Source organism: Polypterus senegalus, chromosome 14, assembly GCF_016835505.1.
Source record: "Polypterus senegalus isolate Bchr_013 chromosome 14, ASM1683550v1, whole genome shotgun sequence".
Lineage (NCBI taxonomy): Eukaryota > Metazoa > Chordata > Cladistia > Polypteriformes > Polypteridae > Polypterus > Polypterus senegalus.
In genome coordinates this window covers 88155859-88175111 of record NC_053167.1, presented here as the reverse complement: position 1 = coordinate 88175111, position 19253 = coordinate 88155859, and the positions used below count along the sequence as shown (strand labels likewise).

The 19253-nt window shown below is 38.9% G+C and overlaps 1 protein-coding gene across 1 annotated transcript in view; it reads right to left on the bottom strand.

The window, feature by feature from the left end:
* Positions 1 to 227: 227 nt before the first annotated feature.
* Positions 228 to 19253, bottom strand: part of ptch2 (patched 2) — a 38359-nt gene continuing 19333 nt past the window's right edge. Inside the window, exons 6-22 of the mRNA XM_039734793.1 lie at positions 18324 to 18519; positions 18046 to 18167; positions 16830 to 16977; positions 14962 to 15093; positions 14701 to 14856; positions 14517 to 14609; positions 14284 to 14409; positions 13501 to 13619; positions 12677 to 13398; positions 11027 to 11169; positions 10741 to 10921; positions 10325 to 10605; positions 9256 to 9393; positions 8657 to 8799; positions 4105 to 4501; positions 3372 to 3908; positions 228 to 2302 (exon numbers count right to left, since the gene is read on the bottom strand). Of these exons, the coding sequence (XP_039590727.1) occupies positions 3372 to 3908; positions 4105 to 4501; positions 8657 to 8799; positions 9256 to 9393; positions 10325 to 10605; positions 10741 to 10921; positions 11027 to 11169; positions 12677 to 13398; positions 13501 to 13619; positions 14284 to 14409; positions 14517 to 14609; positions 14701 to 14856; positions 14962 to 15093; positions 16830 to 16977; positions 18046 to 18167; positions 18324 to 18519 (3634 nt within the window). The 3' untranslated portion in view covers positions 228 to 2302. The remainder of the gene's footprint in view (positions 2303 to 3371; positions 3909 to 4104; positions 4502 to 8656; positions 8800 to 9255; positions 9394 to 10324; positions 10606 to 10740; positions 10922 to 11026; positions 11170 to 12676; positions 13399 to 13500; positions 13620 to 14283; positions 14410 to 14516; positions 14610 to 14700; positions 14857 to 14961; positions 15094 to 16829; positions 16978 to 18045; positions 18168 to 18323; positions 18520 to 19253) is intronic.

Sequence of the window (19253 nt, the reverse complement as noted above, 5' to 3'; positions counted from 1 at the left end):
CTGCTCGCCACCCCCTCAGTGGGCATACTTTTAAACGGTCCCCTCTAGCATGAGTGGCGTTGTGCGCTTGATCCTGTCACAGGCCCAGTGCTCCAAGACTTTGTAAAAAGCAGGAATAGAAGATCTGTGGAAGTGCAGGGTGCCTGAAAGACAAAATGGCGCGAGGGCGGGCGAGTGGAGAAAGCCAGCTGACACATGGAATCAGTGAAGTGACACAACACAAGAGCTTCCCTTATTCACTTAATTTATTTTGTTAGTTCATCTCCTAGAAAGGGTACAGAACATGAGGGTCATGTGCTAAGTACATTATGGTATGCATTGAGGCACCAGGTCTCCACGGATACAGCAGAACCTCTCACACCCTCCCCTTCCAACACTCCCTCCCACAAAAAGGAACAAATAGATATAATTATATAATATATATATAATATATATTTATATTTACTCTTTTAAAAATAAAACTTCAGTCAAATGGCTAACTTCTGTACAAACTACAAAAATAAAAATTTGATATAAATAATTTAGATGGCATAACAAACACTTTCAATAATACTACATCAAATCCTGCCCTGTTCCCCTTTCCTTCTAAGTCCACAAAAACAATTTCAGATTTTTGACAAGTTTATATAGACCTTTTCTCACTTTATCAAAAAAACAAACTACAGTAGCTGCATTTATTTTATTCATTTATATTTTACATTTTCTTCCCTTTTCACATATTTACAAAAAAAAAAAAAAAAGCTGCCATTTAAATTTTACAAAACACTCCCTGCATTTAAACTGGCAGTGATGTGACCAATACTGCAATAATTTTTCCCAAGAAAATAAAATAAACATATAAATACAACAAAATATATATTTAAAAATACTGGCTTGCATGAGGTCTACATAATATTTCAAAGAGAAATAGCACCCTTGACCAAATAAATGTGCTGTGGCGACTGGGCAAAGCCTCTGCGCTAAGGCTGAGCACACACACACACACACACACACACACACACACACACACACACACACACACACACACACACACACACTCCCTTTCGCGATTTCATTTCCCTTTTTGTTTAAAAAACGTTTAGTGAACTATTGCATAATACCCACAAAGGAAGGGAACCCCAAAACTGATGTGAATAAGAAGATGCCAACCGTGCCCACTACACTCACTTAGTCAGGTTGCTTCAAGTATTACAAAGACAGATCAAGTTGTCTACAGATCAGACTCAAAACGTGGAAAAAGGACACAAAGCAGCCGTCCGCAGCCCTACAACTGAGCCGACTCTCTTTTAGCTCCTCTACGCTGGTGACATTACAAGTGATTCCGAAGGAAAACGTCCGGTGAAAACGCAAGTGCTCTGAGCTTTCACAGGGCACCGGCAGGTAATGCCTCTTCATTTTAATAAGTTATTATCATAAGCAGATCTCAAAACAAAACCAACGACGACGACGACAACAAGAGGGATGGGATGGGTGGACTTAAGAACAACGACAAGAACGCTCCACATACGCAACCTTAACGTGCACTGCTGGAGTGCTGCAAGGACAAGTGCCGTGGCCTCCGAACCAACTGTCTGGCCAAGTGTCGCCCCCTCCACGTGACGGGAAATCACACGAGGGCGTGCACTCGGACAGACAGACGCTAGGCCACTTCATAAGCTTTCGTGGCAGCATCTGGGGTCAGTTAATCTGGCACAGGACTTGAGTTTGCATAGAAAAGAAAAGAAAAACACAAAGCAAGAACAAAAATGGGGGCCTTCTGTCCCCGGCCTGCAGTTTGACTGCGAACTCCTAAAAGCTACGGACACAACTGAGGGGCTTCCTTTAGAAGGGGATGCTGCGTGCTTTAACAGCAAGAGACTGTTTTGACACATATATTTTACAGAGTAGCAGCAAATAAAAATACTGATTTTCTTTTACACTGATAAACAAATATAATTACATCCATTCTCATTAAATTTTATTTTACATAAAATACATCTCTTTAATATTATAAACATGAGCGACACTTGTAACTCCTTACATAATATCTACAAAACAGAATACACAAAGTCATACAGTACTTCTTAAATAGCCTTTTCCTCTTTTTAGTATTACTATATATACATATATATTTGATATGCATATATATATTTATATCTCTGAACAGGAGCTTTTCCCATTTTAAAATAAATTCTCTTGTCTTTCTGAGGGACATTTACAGTTTATAGAGCAGATCTGAAGGCCAGTGTGTCCAGAACGCAGTTGGCGATGCGTTTCACACCAACGATTGTGGCTTCTTTGGCCGCCAGTTTTACAGCAACACCTGTAAGATTGCAAAGAAAGAGAAAATGGTTGACATGAAAGGAAAAAAAAAAAAAAGAACTATATCCCATAATACACAGTTCATTCACAACTGGCACAGAAGCGTCTGAAAGCCTTGGCTGAAATGATCTTATCAGCAGCTCGGCCTGTTCGTACAAGATCCCCTCACAGCTGCGCCTCTCAGCAATTTGGCACCTTCATTCCTCGGGGTCCCTGGTCGTTGCCTTTTGTTTGTCTGAAATCTTAAGATGTGGCTTTTGTGTAACTGGCTGTGCAACATTGTTAACACAGATACCTAATTTAAGGATTTCCTTATGAAGCTATCAGTGGTCTGGTTATTTGCTCAGTTTTAAGAGTTTTGAATCTGGAAAATATGCTCGGATGTCCAGCTTCACTTGTGTGATTCGAAAGTTCAAAAACGTCCTGGTGCAATCTGAGCAGCTACACCAAAAGAGGCAGGTAGATAGGAATCGGACTGCCCAGATGCTCTCTTCGTCTTTTGAGGATATCAAATGCAAGACCGCCTTACAGTTGAAAACTGGAAAAAAGTAAAGATGGGCTTCCAAAACAGATTTGAGTTTCATCTAACCAGCTATCCAGGGCAGGGTCGCGAGGATCGTAACGCCTGTCCCAGTGAGCATTGGGTGCAAGGCAACAACACATAGACACGCAGCGGGGGAATCCACCTAGCCTGCAAGTCTTTGGACTGCAGAAGGAAACTGAAGCACCCGGAGGAAGGTCATGCAGACTCCAGGCAGGGGGGCACGAGGGACATGAACCCTGGTCTCCTGGTTCCAAGGCCACTGTATTCCTGGCCTGATGAGTTTTACCCCAAGTTTTAATAATTTTCAATTAGATATGAGCATATGTTGCACATTGCTAAATGTATACCTCGGTAAAACATTGTCTCAAACTAGAAATGTTTGTTAACTCATATATTACGCCAAGACAATAATCCACAAGATGCATGTTGCTTTCCACAATTGACGTTCTTGATCACCTGCAATCAAATCATCGCCAGCTTAGACCCCTCTGGTCCGTTTTAATATTTCACAGGGTTTGCCACTCACCTAATGCTGGTTTAAGGTCTCTCTGTTTCTTCTGTCACACTCCAGGTCCTGACTCTCTGAGACATCCACCTTGTTGGCTGCTGTCTGTTTTTCAGAAACTACATATGAAGGTGGAAGGGGCTCTTCTATGCAGTCTGACTCACTGTCCTCAAAGCCCTCATGTGTGTAGCCCGTGAATGACCCTGGCAGGCTGGGGTGCACAGCTACAGTCACTGAGGCGGTGGCAGTCACTGTGGTAACAGAACTGTTAGGCCCAGATATTCGGGTAGCCGTGCTATACGCAGGCAGTGTAGTCCTGGGGTGGTGTAGCTTGCTGTTGTTGTGAGAACTAGAACTGGAATAATTAGTCCTTCCAGGGCCTTGGGGTCTGTCTGAGGATAGATGTTGCCTCTGGGGGCCCTGGTCGTGGTGGAAGTCCAGCTTCTTGTCCTGTCTTGAAATCTGCGAACTGACAGAGCTCACAGTGGTCTGTACAGGTGCATTTAAGTGTCCTTTCGTGGTAAGGATTTCTTTCCCCTCCTTGTATGGCTTCACAACCTACAGAGAAGTTTACAGTGTGAAAAGTCAGAAACAAATGATTTAAATTCGCTGTCTATATAAAAATGGAAAGCATGACCACACTTGTTGCTGCAATTTAACAGGATTTTTTTTTTTTTTTTCGGTGGCTTCCCACCAATTTCTAATGCGTTTATACAATAAAAGGATTGTTAAGAAACAACAGGACAGTACATACCGTAAGTTTGGGGAAGCTTGGGTTCTTGCTGGCCTCCAGAAGAATATGGGAGGGAGGTGCATTACTGGGTGGGATTATATATGCATTTTGGTCCCAGTACTGGTACTCTTCATCTCCTAGCCTGGATGCAGTAGTGGTTTCAGAGTAATATTCAGATTCCGAAGTTTCAGAGAACGCATGCTCATGTCTCCTTGATGGGTAACATCTGGAGTACAGCTCATGTTCATTCATGGGCGGTGGTGGCATTTGTTCTGCAGAGGGTGTGGGCAAGTGATTGGCAGAGTCCATAGGCGTGACCTCTGCTGGTGGACCAAGCAGAGAAAGGAGCACAGGCAGCAAGACCAATCCATTTAGGAGACCAAGCAGAGTCAATATGGTCAAGACTGCAAAGAAATATCTGGAGAAGAAAAAAAAAAGAATATGACTGAACCAAAGAGAATGTATGTTTCTAAGTTCACAACTTATTGAAGTAAGTAAGTAAGTAATCAGCAAATCAAAGAGTCAGATGGCTGTTCAAATGACAAGTTGCGTGTGCTACAACTGGCTCTCAATGGGATGTAAGAGCAGGTATGGACACACAAAGGGAAAAATGAACAATCACGAGCAATGCTGAGCAACAGAAAAGAAAAACGAATCCTAAACCAACCTTAATCCAGAAATATGTGCTCAACTGCTACTCTGCCAGATTCATTTGGAGTAAACCTAAAATTTCCCACATTTGTACATTAAAATAATGCATTTTCAGAGAAACGGATAAATTACTGCTCGAAAATAATTGTTTGAAAGTGTGAATCCATTTCTATACTACTTAATATTTACTTCTATTAAATAAGGTATTTTGCAAAGCTGTACATTTTTTTGTTGTCCTTTTCTCCTTTTTACTGACTTGTCAAAGCAACAGAAATTCCTCAGTTGAAAATCCATGTTGATCAGTTTTCCTGAGGGACCCTCATCTATCACCATAAGAGCACGGCTTCCTGAAAATGTGTGTTTACGTTAGAGGGCAGATTCTATACCCCAGAACCGCCAGCCATAAACTACAATACCAGTGAGGCAGGAGGTAGGAAGCAACAAAACACCTCTCTCAGGATTCCTTTTTTGTAGTGTCATAGAGAAGAGGTGCCTAAAGTTAATTCTGTGCGTGGTAACTATTAAATAACAGTAAACATCATAACAAATTTTATATCAATTTATTGTGTCTTTTAAGGTGCTTACACTGCCTACTGCAGTACAGCAAACAAATGCTCTACATTACTGGAAGGTCATTTTGATTACAGATTTACCTGCACGGTGCTACAGCATAGTCTTTCAGCACAAAGAATGCTATCCTATTATGTAAGTAGTTCTAATGGTGTCCCATGTCTGCCAGACAGGATCTGGGTGTCATATTGTTTAGAGAAATCCCTATCCAGGAGGTCTACATTGCCCAAATTACCCATTAGGTGAAGATTATTTATCTTCCAGGACTGGGACATTGACACAAATCCAACTTACACCCTTGGCATTAATAACCTGAAGGCTAAAAGGCTGCTACATTACAGTCTTGCTTGCCAGGAAACAGATCCCAGCGGTAATGGGACCATCTAAGTATTTTAAAACCAAGCGGTGAAATCTAGTACACATGCAAGAATATTATGACAGCAGAAAAGGCAGCTGGGAGAAATGAAAAGTACAGCTCAGTTTGAACAATGATGTACCACACAGCGGCCCGTCACAATTCAATGCAATTCAGTGGTTTTTTGTACAGTGCTCTTCACTGAGTGGTGGCACAGAATGTTGTAACCACTTCACAGATAGAACTAAATACAAACTTTATAAATTACTAATTACATAATGTGTACACAAAGACCCCGATTTATGCAAACAGACAAGAAACGGCGTGGTCCAAAACTGATTAACATAAATGAAGCCCAGCAATATTTGATAATTATTTAATTCATTTTTGAATTATGGCAAGTTTACACTGGAGGAGAACAGTTCTTCAAAGTAACTTATTATGGTCCTCATATCAATTATTATTAAAGCTATAAAAAGGTATTTACACAAACTGTCAAAGAAACAGAAAGCAAGGAAATGAAAAAAAGTAAAATGTTAAAAACAGGCAGGCTTGCCAGTGTACGCTACATGTTAGCTTCACTGTCCGAAGAAATGAATTCAAACAAGCTACTGGTTTAATGGGGCCCAAACAAAAAGCATCTCATTCATGGGCAGCACTAAAGGCCATTACACATTTAAATGAGTAAGGGCATGGGATCTGAAACAGCATTTTAATAATCAGCCATCCATATTCAGATGCCAGCTTTTTATATAACATGGCAGCTGGAGCCTCTCTCGGCATCAAGGCAGGAAACAGCTCTGGCTGAGACACCAGTTCCCTGCAGGGTGCCCTAATACACACACTTACACTCAGCTCATACTGGGCCAATTTAAAGTCACAAGCCAAACAGAAATAACTTCTTTTTTTTTTTTATTTATATAAATGCTTTGCAGCACAGATGTGTTGGCACACTCACAGCAGCTAATTAAATAGACTTCAAACAATATGCTTGAAGGAACAGGTTCAAATCAAATTTCTAATTTGCTGTATGGCCCTAAGTATATTATTTAACCTTGCCAGGCTCCATGTGTATGAGTGTACATCCTTAAATTTAAGGATCAGAGCATACCACTGTATAAAATGTAAGAAAGGCACCCCTGAATTATTTTCCAGTTCAGGCACATATGCATGCTATCCTGACAAATGTTGCCCACTAGATAGAATTTCTAGTCATCAAAAGGAGTCAAAGTGAGATTTTCGCTAAAGTAAAAAAAAAAAAAAAAAAGTGGATGGACTTCTAAAATATGAATATTTCCTCAGTAGCACTTTGCTGCCATGAATGTGGAGGCTTTCGTTTTAGCTGTTGTCAACTTATTCTCCCAGTTGTTTTTCTTTCCTATTGAGCTTAAATCCAGCTGTGCACCAGAGCTGGGCTTTTGTGCCCCCCTACATACACACACACACGCATACTCACAAAACCACCCCAGCCCGCCATTCCTCACAACTCCCTGCATTAAAGAGGCTCCAACTTGTAACCACAAGACCCCAGTCTGCCTTGAAAAGCCCTGCTGTTTATTTAAGGAGGGCAGTGTAGGATAAGCACAAGAAGCCTAGGCTTTAATTCCTACAAATGGAGGAAGTCACGCTATGGAGCCAGGTTTGTGTGACCACAGAGACCAAACTCATACATCCCCATGTCTCAAACTCCACCCATCATTCCACCTCTCATTAAAAGAGCTATTTCTAAATTCCACCACCCAGCAGATGGTTTTTTTTTTTTTTTTGGTCTGAAGTTTCCTTTTAAGCATTTTTCTCCTTGTTGCATCTTGATACGCACCACCAGGTGTGAAGTGTTCCATGAGTTTCAAAAGGTGCTGCGTGTTATACTAAAGCTGGATGTCAATTTAAAAATAAATAAATAAATAAATAACAATTATCCAGTCTGGTGCTGTCTTCCCCATATGCCATCACTCAGAAATAAACTTGTGGTAATACCCTCAGCCTGTACTCTAAGGGTGAACCAAAAACATAAAAACATACATAAGAATGTCAGAATAAAGCAGCCAACTGCCAACATCCACTTTTTACTATTTACACAGAGAGGCCCGTCTTCAATAGCTATCCAGTAAGAAAAAACAAAATTCACTTGTTTATTTTACTAAGTCAACATTCCAAAAATGGACCGTGATTTATTTAAGGAGGAAAAACTAAACTATCCGTGGTCCCTGGGCCGGGCCAGACCTCCAAAAGAGGCTGAGTGTTAGGAATTCTGTTGTTTATGCAAACTGTAATCTTTTCCATTTGGAGTTCGAGGTTAGAAAGAGAAGTGGGTGAGCTGGGGGATGGTTAGGTGGTGTTGGGTCAAAGCAGAAATGCAGAGCTTATTCAGCTGTTTATTCTGAGTGCCACCAAGAGGAAATATGTTTACGGCAATGTATTTATGCAATTTCACTGCCAGAGGGAGGATTTTTTTCTTCGTGTCTCCAAAGGACCTCCCACAGCCATTGTCTTGGAGCACAGTCGACTCCATGCACCACCCCCACCCCACTGCACTGTCACCCTCCTGTTTTACTTTCTCTGGCACAAGCCTGTTTGTCTTGTGTCATTCATTTACTGCTGCAGCTGCTGCAGGAAATCCTTGCACAAATGACCTTCTCATGCAGTTACATACAAATAAGTCAAAAGGAAAAGTAGTGATTCAACTGCTCTATATACAGAGCCATGAAAATATTTTAACCTCCAACATTTCTCTGGACACAAGTTTTAGAGGCTCTGTGAATTTATGTCAACGCGGTGGATTAAAACATTTTCAACAGATAAGACCAGAGTGAAAACTGTTTAATCAGGTGGAGGCTAGATGGGTACAACTGATATGGCCAAGTGAAAATAATCTTAAAAAAAAAAACAAACCTGAAGAAAGGCATACTGTCTACTGTAACATAAATTCTTTCTATTGTCATTCCTCAAAAAGATTAGACTTTTTTTTTTAACCAAAACAAAATTCATAAAGCCTACCTCATGATGAAGTCAAACTCGGACCCTGCCAGCATCAGCACACCTAGCAAAGTTGAGATGGCACCATCCATTACTGGGGCAAACATGTGTTCTAGAGCTATTATGGATCGCAGGTTTCGATTTCCAATTGCTGTCAAAAAGCCCTGGAGAGTGGTCAAGAGACACACACACACACAGAAAAGAAGAAAAAATGCAGATTAAAACCCCAGCAGCTAACATGTTGAAAAACATAAACAGCTTTAGACTCTTTTTTAAAAATCAAAACTAAAGTGTGGGTTGAAGTGTAAACTGAGCTCATTCAGTTTTAAACAACTACAGCCATTAACACTAACTGAGAATTATACGCCAAGTATGTAGATAGGTGTTTGAGAATGCAAAATGTGCACAAACACACAGGTGCTAGTGGATGATTTTTGTCTATGCACAAAAGTTCAGAATTGAGTAAAATGACTGAGGCGTTCTCCTATTAGACATAGACACATTGCCACTAGCTAGTTTACAATTATAAACTTCTGTTTTCTGTAAGCCATTGGGCTAATGGTAATGAAAATGAAAAAGGGTATAGAAAAGATTCAGGAGCTCATTTAAGGAATACTCACTAGTGCCACATGGACTGTAAATTCCACACCAATCCCTACAGATGCTATCAGGATCACCACAGGGATTGCACTTAGCTTGATTCCAATCAATCCCATAATTCCAAAAAGCTCAATTGTCATCATAGCCAAAATGAAGACCTAACAAATACATGGATGGGATAAAGTCAGATAATGCAATTGAAGAGTGAATAACACATATTATGAGTGCATTTATATGAAAAGCAGAGCCATAACAAAATTTTTCAAAATCCATAACTCAGTTAACAAACCAGAAGTTTTAGAAGTAACATCAAGTAAGGAAAAGTGTGCAAAGTTTTAAAAAATGACTATCATGAAATAAATTATTTGTGATGAGTGGAAGACGTGCCATTATTGCATAAGGCACATGAATGAGGAGAAAGACCAACCAAATATCCTAAACACAGAACTTTGAAGAAGGTGTTAAGATAAAGTAAATGTAATGTAGTGTCAATCAAATCTGCAAGATGCTTAAAGTGTCAACACTTTAAAACGGTTCCACTTGCCCTACTTTTATACAAATTTCACTTTTTCCATGTGTAAATTTTACTTGTAATTTTCTTAATGAAACACAAGAAAAATAAATATCTCTGCCTAGTAATAAACAATAATGTATAGAAACCTGTGCAACATTCATTTGGCACACAAACCTAATAAAGCATATGTATATAAAAAAAGAATTATTTGCACAGGGATAACTTTGGGGCAATCAACATTTCTAATCCCTTTTATTTGGTGGGCTTGCTGACAATGACTTGGATAGCAGTGGACCTGCTAGGTTGACTGTGAAATCCCAGCTGCTTCCATTAAAGGCTAATGGATGCAACCATACAAGAAGCTGGCTCAATATGATTGATTCTTTACTTTAGAAATGTTGACACTGATATGTCTAAGTCATTTTCCACTTGTTGGTGGAGTATCAAAGAAAGCATTGCTAATCACATAAACCATTCATAAAAATACTTTTAGACAGACAGATTATTGTCTCGCAGGAATACTTGACACACCATGACTCTAATTATGAAAGAAAAAAAATAAACATTCAACTTACAATAATACCAGCAGTCCAGGGATTCAGCAAAAGCATGGCACAGACGAAAAAAGTGCAGGCAAGTACGACACTGATGGACAGCAGGAACCAGTGCCGTAGACCAATATACTGTTCCCAGAAGAGGAATGGGTAGCCACTAGGATAGTTGAGGATTCCTTTCTTGGAAAACTCATCACAGATTGAGCGCACACTTTCAATGGCTTCTATAAAGTCTGTTGTCTGCCGAAGGCCATTTAAATAGAAGGGAAACTGAGCAAACTCAAGAGGTTCTGCAGCAGGAACTGTGAAATGGCATAGGAAAACAGTTCTGGTTACAGATATAATCCTGTAGTCAACATTTACCAAGTGCTGGTATATTTATTTAACAGTACTTGGTACTAGGAAAAATAGAAAACTAACACAGTTATATAACTTACTGCGCAGATTCTCCCCGGTCGTGTCATACTTGTCATGAATCCATTCAGGAGGATGTGGTTCAAAGTTTGCCTGAGAAGCTGCATAGCCTAGAGGATCATTGCTAACCCATACTGTTAGATAGATGTAGAAAGTTTCAGGGTTGATCATGCCCTCTTCATCTATAAGTTTTCTTGTGGTAAGCTATATGGGCGGGCAAAAAAAAAGGAAAGGAAAGGTAACTTGGCAACATTTCTTATAAGCATCCTAATAAGGAAATTTTCAGTGCTTAAGAAACTGTGTACATACCTGACTATAGTTAAAAGGTTCCTTCTTTGAGCCAGTCTGAATCAGCAGCTTGTACGCTAACACCCCATCTTCAGTGCCATTACGATAGTTTTCACGTGTAATTCTGCCAGCTGCCCAGTCTGAATCAAATGCTGTTTGAAGACCTGTGGTATAAAGGTAAACAGAAATTATAATACACCCTGCAAGACACTGGAATAAGTAAGATGGTGATGCTATTTTAGTGTACATGTCATCATCAACAAATCTGTAGAAATAATACCAACCCAACTGTGACTTCTTATACTTAATAATAACAGTTATTATATGCAAAAGGCTATGCTTTAAAACTGCCAAGTGTGCAGATTGTGGTTCCACTTTTTGTGTGCTTCTTAGCAAGTCAACTAACCTACTTATCTTCTAGATTTAGTTTATATAATATTCAAATGATGCATATATTACACATTTTTGTCTGTGTAAGAAGCAAAAAATAAACCTGTGTGTAATTTGTGGAGAAATGGGCTGATTTTCATAAATATTTACTTTACTAAATCATCCTTATAATTATGCCAGGCTGTTTGATCCTCAGCCCAAACAGTAAAAAATAAATAAATAATATAGCAGCCATTTCTTCTGCTTTCCTATTCTCAAGATACTTAGTAGCAAAAACCCTTATATCAATTCAAGAAACATTTCGGAAACTCCATAGAGCAAACATTGACAAACTGGCAACCAATGAACAGCTCTCACTCAGTCCATCTCTTTTCCTCTACCCTTATGATGTAGGAGCTAGCTAACACTGCTTTTCACTTCTCTTTTCGTAATCTGAGGAAGGAGACAAGGGATAACATTCTGAACCAATGCCCAAACCCCAAAATACCAACTATAACATCTTCTACCCAAACACATGTCTATCAGAACCATAATTTAAAACAGTTAAAAAAGACTACACACAAAGTCAAAATACCCATCCACCCATTATCCAAGCCGCTATATCCTAATTACAGGGTCACGGGGGTCTGTTGGAGCCAATCGCAGCCAACACCGGGCGCAAGGCAGGAAACAAACCCCGGGCAGGGCACTAGCCCACAGCCGGGCGAGCACACACACGCACCAAGCTCACACTAGGGACAATTTAGAATCGCCAATGCACCTAACCTGCATGTCTTTGGACTGTGGGAGAAAACCCACGTAGACACTGGGAGAACATGCAAACTCCATGCAGGGAGGACCTGGGAAGCGAACTCGGGTCTACCAACTGCAAGGCAGCAGCGCTACCCACTGCGCCACCATACTGCCTAAGTCAAACTATACCACGTGACTAAATCATACAATTTCAATACTTAGGATTTAGAGAAAAGTCAAGCAAAATGACACCTTTTATTGGCTAACTATCTTGCCTGAAGAAGGGGCCTGAGTTGCCTTGAAAGCTTGCATATTGTAGTCTTTTTAGTTAGTCAATAAAAGGTGTCATTTTGCTTGACTTTTCTCTACATTCATAATGGCTAACACGGTACAACACCCTAGTATTAAATACTTAAGGATTATAATCAAAACAGAATTGTAAACACGTTTATGCAATGCTGTAAAGCCTGTTTTAGTTGTAAGCCATAATACACTATTAAATTTAAGAAAAACAAAAGGTATAGTTGAGAAAAAAAATCATAGCAATACCTTGTAACCAGTCAAGAAAATAGTGCAGCCACATCCGAGGCAGCTTCTGGTTTTCATCCCGCACCACATACTTTACAGAATTAAAACTATTGTGCAACTGAAGGAGCAGTCTCTGGGAGCGGGCATAGTCAAATCCACCCATTGTTACTAGGTAAATGTTGTAGAAGGAGAAGTACTTGAACTGCGCCGAGATAAAGTCATATTCCTTAGTTTCACGAGGGACAATATCAGTTAAATAAAGGCCATCATGGACCATTGTGGTTCCGTAAAGACTAATCCCAAGAAGCACCATGAACATTACTAATACAGTCACCTTTGTTTTGGGTTTCAGTAGCAAAGGAGCATATTTGTCACGAGCAAAGTCAGAAAGGTTCCATCGAAAGAACGGCAAAGGAACACACTCTCGTCTGCTTTTGGATTCATCAAGATGAGCCAATAAATCACGAGTGGAGCTTGAAGCCATGAAGAGCTGAGAGTCATAAGTGTCGGAATTGGAAGAGACAAGCACAGATGGACTGGTAGAGATCTGGGATGTTGGTGGCAGGATAGTTACTATGTGCTGGCCTGAGGCATCACACTGTGTGAAGGCTTGGACTGTAGTTGTAATCTGAGTGCTGGTTGTAATGGTGGGGCCTCTGTAAGACTGCTGTGAGTACGTGTGATTATCGTTGGCATCAGCAAACTCTTGAGGTTGTATCTGGATGACACGATTTGAGCAAGGACTGTAAGGGAAGAAGTGAAAATGAAGCAGGGATTAGTCATATTTTTAATTCATACCTCAACTACTTATAATTAATTGGTAGTGTTTATTAGGATTATTTTACCTGTAAAAACAACACAAAATATCAAGTCTCTTATCTTCACGCCTACGCAGGTCCAAGCTCAATATAGCTGGGAATATGAGTAGAACCATTGCAAAGTTAAAGACTACAACTATGGCAGCCTGTGGAGGGAACAGAAGTAGAAAATAATTAAATACATAAAACAACACAGCTTATAATTAATAAACCAGTTCTGTCAATCTGTAATAATACAGTACATTATATTAATTGTCTCTTGATGAACACAGCCTTGAAACACAGCATAGTGCAGGAAAATTATAGAGAAATGACTATAAAGACAGACCCACGTGACCCTGTAGTTAGGATATAGCAGGTTGGATAATGGATGGATGGATGATAATATCACTTATTCATTAGCTATACACTGAGCAGATTGACTTATCTCTATCCACCATAGGAGGCCTAAACTTAATTTCTCGGTAAGTCGGGTGTACAGCCTTTCAAAAAATGAATAAATATTACTGCACTGGGAAGAGAAAGTGTCCCAAATCAGAGTAAGTTAAGGCTAATATGTGAGCAACTGAGTTACCAAGTTTTTTTTTTTTTTTACTAAATTTAAGATTGTGATGGGAGGCAGATTTGCGGAAAACGTTAAAGGTATGAGCAGATTTATACCTGTTGATGTACAAGTCTTGTAGAGCAAGAAAATCTACACTTTATTTTACTCTATTACTTTCTAATATTTTGATTTTAATGTCACATTTCTTTGATGGGGAGTTGTATATTTTCAGTCTCCCAATTTAATTTTTCAAGAATAAGAAATACCTGCAAGGAGAAAGCACGCAGGGCAGGGATGGGAACCAGTGCAGCCATGAAGAAGGCAATCATGTTATTTATTGACGTAAGTGCCACACTTGTCCCAGTGCGACGAAGACATTCTCCAGTCCTTTCCTATGGAAATAAAGACCAAAATGAGTTATTCTCTTTCATATATATAAAGATGTTCAAATACATGATAAACTGACAGCTAGGGAAGAGGATAAGACACAAGTCGTTACCTTAAAAGGGATGTTATAACCAGTTTCAGTGAATGCATGAGCCAAAAGGAACATATCATCCACTCCAATGCCCAAAGCAAGAAATGGGAGCACCTAAAGAAATAAGAGACCCTTACATCAAACGTTTTGAAAAGTAACCCAAGATGTGCATGCCATGAGAGTGGACATCAAAAATTTCTTATACCTGAGTTGTGGCTGCATTAAAGGAAATCCCTAAGAGAGAGCATAATCCCAGTCCAGATGCTACAGACAAAGCAACTAACAGGACACCTGCTAGGCCCACAGCTCCTTGAGACTTGGCACAGTCCCATCGTAACATGGTCACACATGCATATGCTAGCTGCAACACAGAGAAAGGCTGAGGGTTAGTTTTTATTTTTGAAAAAGCATAAAGTACAAAAAAAGGCATTAACTTGCAATCTAAGTAGAAAATGTTTTTCCTTACCATAAGTAAATAACCTCCTGCTACTCGGATCACACTTACATCAGAAAAAGATTTCATAATGTCGTTGAGGGTAGTGGTGGAGAAAGCATGTATGCTCTGTGAAGTATTTTGGGAAATACTCTGATGAGCTACCTAAAAAGTAATTAAATTATATAAATTAATTCACATTATTGCAAAATACTTTTGCATATCTGCCTTCTGGTAATTCATTAGGCACAGAGTTAGTCTTCCCTTGTAATAGCTCATGATGCAGAAAAATATTGGAGACCATGAGAAAGAAACTTGTACTGCCTCTAAAAAAAGGCAGTCTTCCTCCTCATACTTCGCATGCATCACCATCACAGAGATTACCGGTATTCTTTACAAGTGTTTAGAAATTGCAGAGCCTGTGATTCAAATATAAAACCTTAGTAAACTGAGGTAATGTGAACTACCCCAAAAGGCTGACAACTTAAAATAATGATCACAAATGGCAAAGGTCAAAGAAACTGTAGGTCAAATGAGATCACATGACTTCCTGAGACATTCCATCACCGCTCTGTTTGGCCTACGCCCTCTGGGGGGAGTGGGGGGAGGCATCCACTTTTTCTTTGTGACACCCCCTTTTTACCCTCTATACTTATGAGGCATCACATTAGGCTATGTAGATCTCCTTTCTGCCTAGTCTTCAGTCAGCACAGGGTGTCAGTTATCACAAAAACAGCTTGTTCCTATAACTTGGAGTATGTCAGTGGCCTCCTCGGCTGACTCTGTTTACAAGACAGTTGAGGATTGATGGAATTCAGGCATACACACTGTTCCAAGGCCTTCCGAAAAAAAAAAATTAACCTTGGGACTCCCCATTTTGATGCAAGGTAAACCACAGGCCTAATACTTAAAATTGGCAGTTGAAGACCTACAACCATTTAGTTTGACTTTCACATACAGTCCTACTATGATATAGCTTGTTTACTGCTAATGTGCATCTAGTAATTGTAGCCTATTATTTTATTGCAAGATGTGCAAAAAAACCGATACTAGCCAATTACAGACATCTTTTAGCAAGCTGTGCAATTCCAAGAGACAGTGTTAATAATGACACAAATCTCTGGGCAGTTTTGAAACCCAGGTAAGACATTTTATAATGTTGCACAAGCACCATTCAATTTCACATTCAAAGTGTAACCAAAACCAGTCCACTGCTTGAAATACTTTTATCTGTTACAAATAATAGCAGTAATGAACATTTAAACAAGCACACCTGTGAGAAACACCTAATCAGCCTTGCTTACTTCAATACAAACAGAATAAAAAATAAATATGATAACTGTACAAATTGCTTCTGCTGGCTTGAAAAAAATAAGTCATAAATAAAACAATACTTTTGTTCATTACATAAATATGTTGTAATTTCTATAGAATATTCACATAAGACTTCATATAAATTTATTTTTGTACAACGTTACTTCATTAATGATTGCTGGGATTATATCCTTTAAGAACAACAAGCAAAATCTTACCATTAAGGTGACACCAATCTAATAGCTTTACCTTCGACTCACAAAATATACATCAAAAGTACCTCAGTCTATACTCAAAATTAGAATCCAGCTAAGTGACAGCAATTCTGCCACAGCACTATGCCATCCAAACTATTATCAATAATAATATGTTTATAGATCATCTTCTGACTTCTACTGCTGGAATAGCTTTCAATACTCCTATAATCTCTATAAGATAAGTGGATTTAAAAAAAATGGAAGCCAAATTTCATCTTTTAATAAAATTGCAATAAAAAATAATTTTTTATCCAAGTTCAATTACAGGTTCAATATCTATCTATAATAAGGCAATCAAAATATCAAGTGATAGGCAATGGTGAAAAATACCTCAACAAATTTTCTTTGCCAAGACTCCAAGATTGCAGTGGCTTTTTCTTCATTCCAGTTGATGTCATGAATTTCATAGTCATCTTTAAAGTGTTCATAAAGCTGCTTTGGGCTCATAAGTAGATACATGGTCTGGAGGGCTTCAGCACTACAGAGAAATAGCAAACATGAATAAAGACTTTGGTACATTACAGTTCTATGTCTTTAAATTAATATGTGGTGTTAATGGCAGCACATGTGATAGTGTAAAATTAAAAAGGTCCAAAAGATGACAGAACTGCCTGACAATATTCGGAATAGACTGATGCATTTACATTAACCCACGACAATGCAGTTATAAAATTGTTTGGACAGATAAAGATTTGTTCTGCTTTGGACACTAATACTCCAAAAACAATGCCTCTGAATAGAAAAGAGGCCCTGATTTTTGAAAAAAAAAAAATAAATAAAATGTTTCACCTATGTGAAAGTGAAAAAAGTTGTCAAAGATCATATCCCAGGAGTAACATTTGTAAAACATAGCAAAGTGTTGTATCATTTCCATTGAGACTTGCCAGGGTCATGATCTGGGTATAGTGTCTGGCATTCAGTTACTTTTCACAGTAGTTCTGAAATTCATTTAAACACATGAAAATCCAAAAGTTCAGGTTACAAGGTAATTTTTTGATTTCATTTAAGTGTTTTGTACTCCTTTCATAGTCTCCTTCACTCCTACGAAGTTAGAATATGAAAAGGGACTAAAACTTTGTGGAACAGAGACAAGCTAGACTTCTACTAATAGGAAATACCTGTTTATTTACTGGGTGAAGTAAGGGTACAGTAAGAATCTGTACCTTGCAATGAGTGAGAACATGTGCAGTTCACAATCAGATAGACAGAGAGCCCGTGCTGCACTCCCTTGTTGCTGAATGAGCAAAATATCAGCAGTATTCATCTATTTTCTGTTTAATTTTAAATGTGCAACTAATCATACCCATGCTTCTGTATACATTGTTATGACTGTCTATTGCATGATTTATGAAACTCAAATGGTTTTATGTAATTCTTCAATATAATTTATACATAACTAGATCCTCTTAAAAGTCTTCATTACAAAGAGTGGTAGATCAAATAATGCATTCACTGCAGTCCTCCAAGGAAAGAAAAACATCTTTTTCTTCAAGCAGTGAATTCTTTAGAAAAGTAGTGATCTTTTTGCCCTCTGTCTTAATCTCACCTTAACAGATTATTCTGGGAGTCCTTAGAAACACCTCCCAGAATCAGTTCTTCCTGCCAATGCATGAACTTTTTGGAGAAGCCATGACAGCCACCATGCAGTTCAAGTGGAATATCTGGTGTCTGAAAAGAAATAACAGGTATACTTTACTTTTAGTACATTTTGTGTATTGAACTTTTTTGACTTTATCCATATAACTACTAGCTGAGGTACACATTTCATTACCTAATAAATACTAACTAAGAACAATGCATTTTAGTAACTCTGTAGGCACTCACTTTATGCAAAGCTTTGTTGGGGGCACTGCTTGGGCAATCAGGATCAAATGGGTCCAAACAAGGGCGGTCCATATAGGCGTGACCAACTTGGGCCTTTTCAAGCATTTCACGGAAACCTTCAAGAGATGTAAACTGACCCAGTTCTTCCATTAACTGCACTGGGTCCAGATTCATCCATTGGATATCTTGCTTTCCCCTAGAAAAAAAAAGATACACTAAAATCATTATTCCATTGAAAAATAAACTTAAAAGTAAATGTGCAATATAAAACATGGACATACAAAACGTGTTGATAAATAATAAAACATTCCTTCTCACCAGAAGCAACTCTTCTAGGGATTTCTCTCACGAATATTGCAACAGGACAATGGTGAGAGAGGAGAAATTATTTCAACAGTTGCATCAGCTGCTTTGCGTGATTAACTAATGAACACCAGTTTTAATTTGTTCCTTGTACCCTGCCTGACTATATCCCACCACCAAGCTCTGATTGTTGAGAGAGATGTGTTCAGAATTCTTCTCAAGTCTTTATCGCCAGCACCAGATGCAAAGCAAAGTAGCGTACATTATCCTGTTACACGGGGCAACAAAGCAGGCAAAGGCCGATAGGCAGGCCATTTCTCTCCCATTTCTTAATTTTGTACATAGAGTCATGACAATTACCTTTGGTGTTCAAACATCTTGATACTGTGCATAGGATGAGGGGGTGGTAGTTGAAGGAGGACAAGCCTGGAAGTCTCTGAAATGCATTGAGTCTACAATGCTTATCATTTTTGTTGAGTCTTATCTTTTTCCATAGTTCTAATTATTAGCCATGCCATTTTTTTGAGTGCCTTTCTAAATGTAATGGTGAGGTTGGGATGGCAAAGTAACAGAATACTTTGAGTTTCAATCCGGAGTTTCAAAATATATAATAAAAAGTGAAAAAGT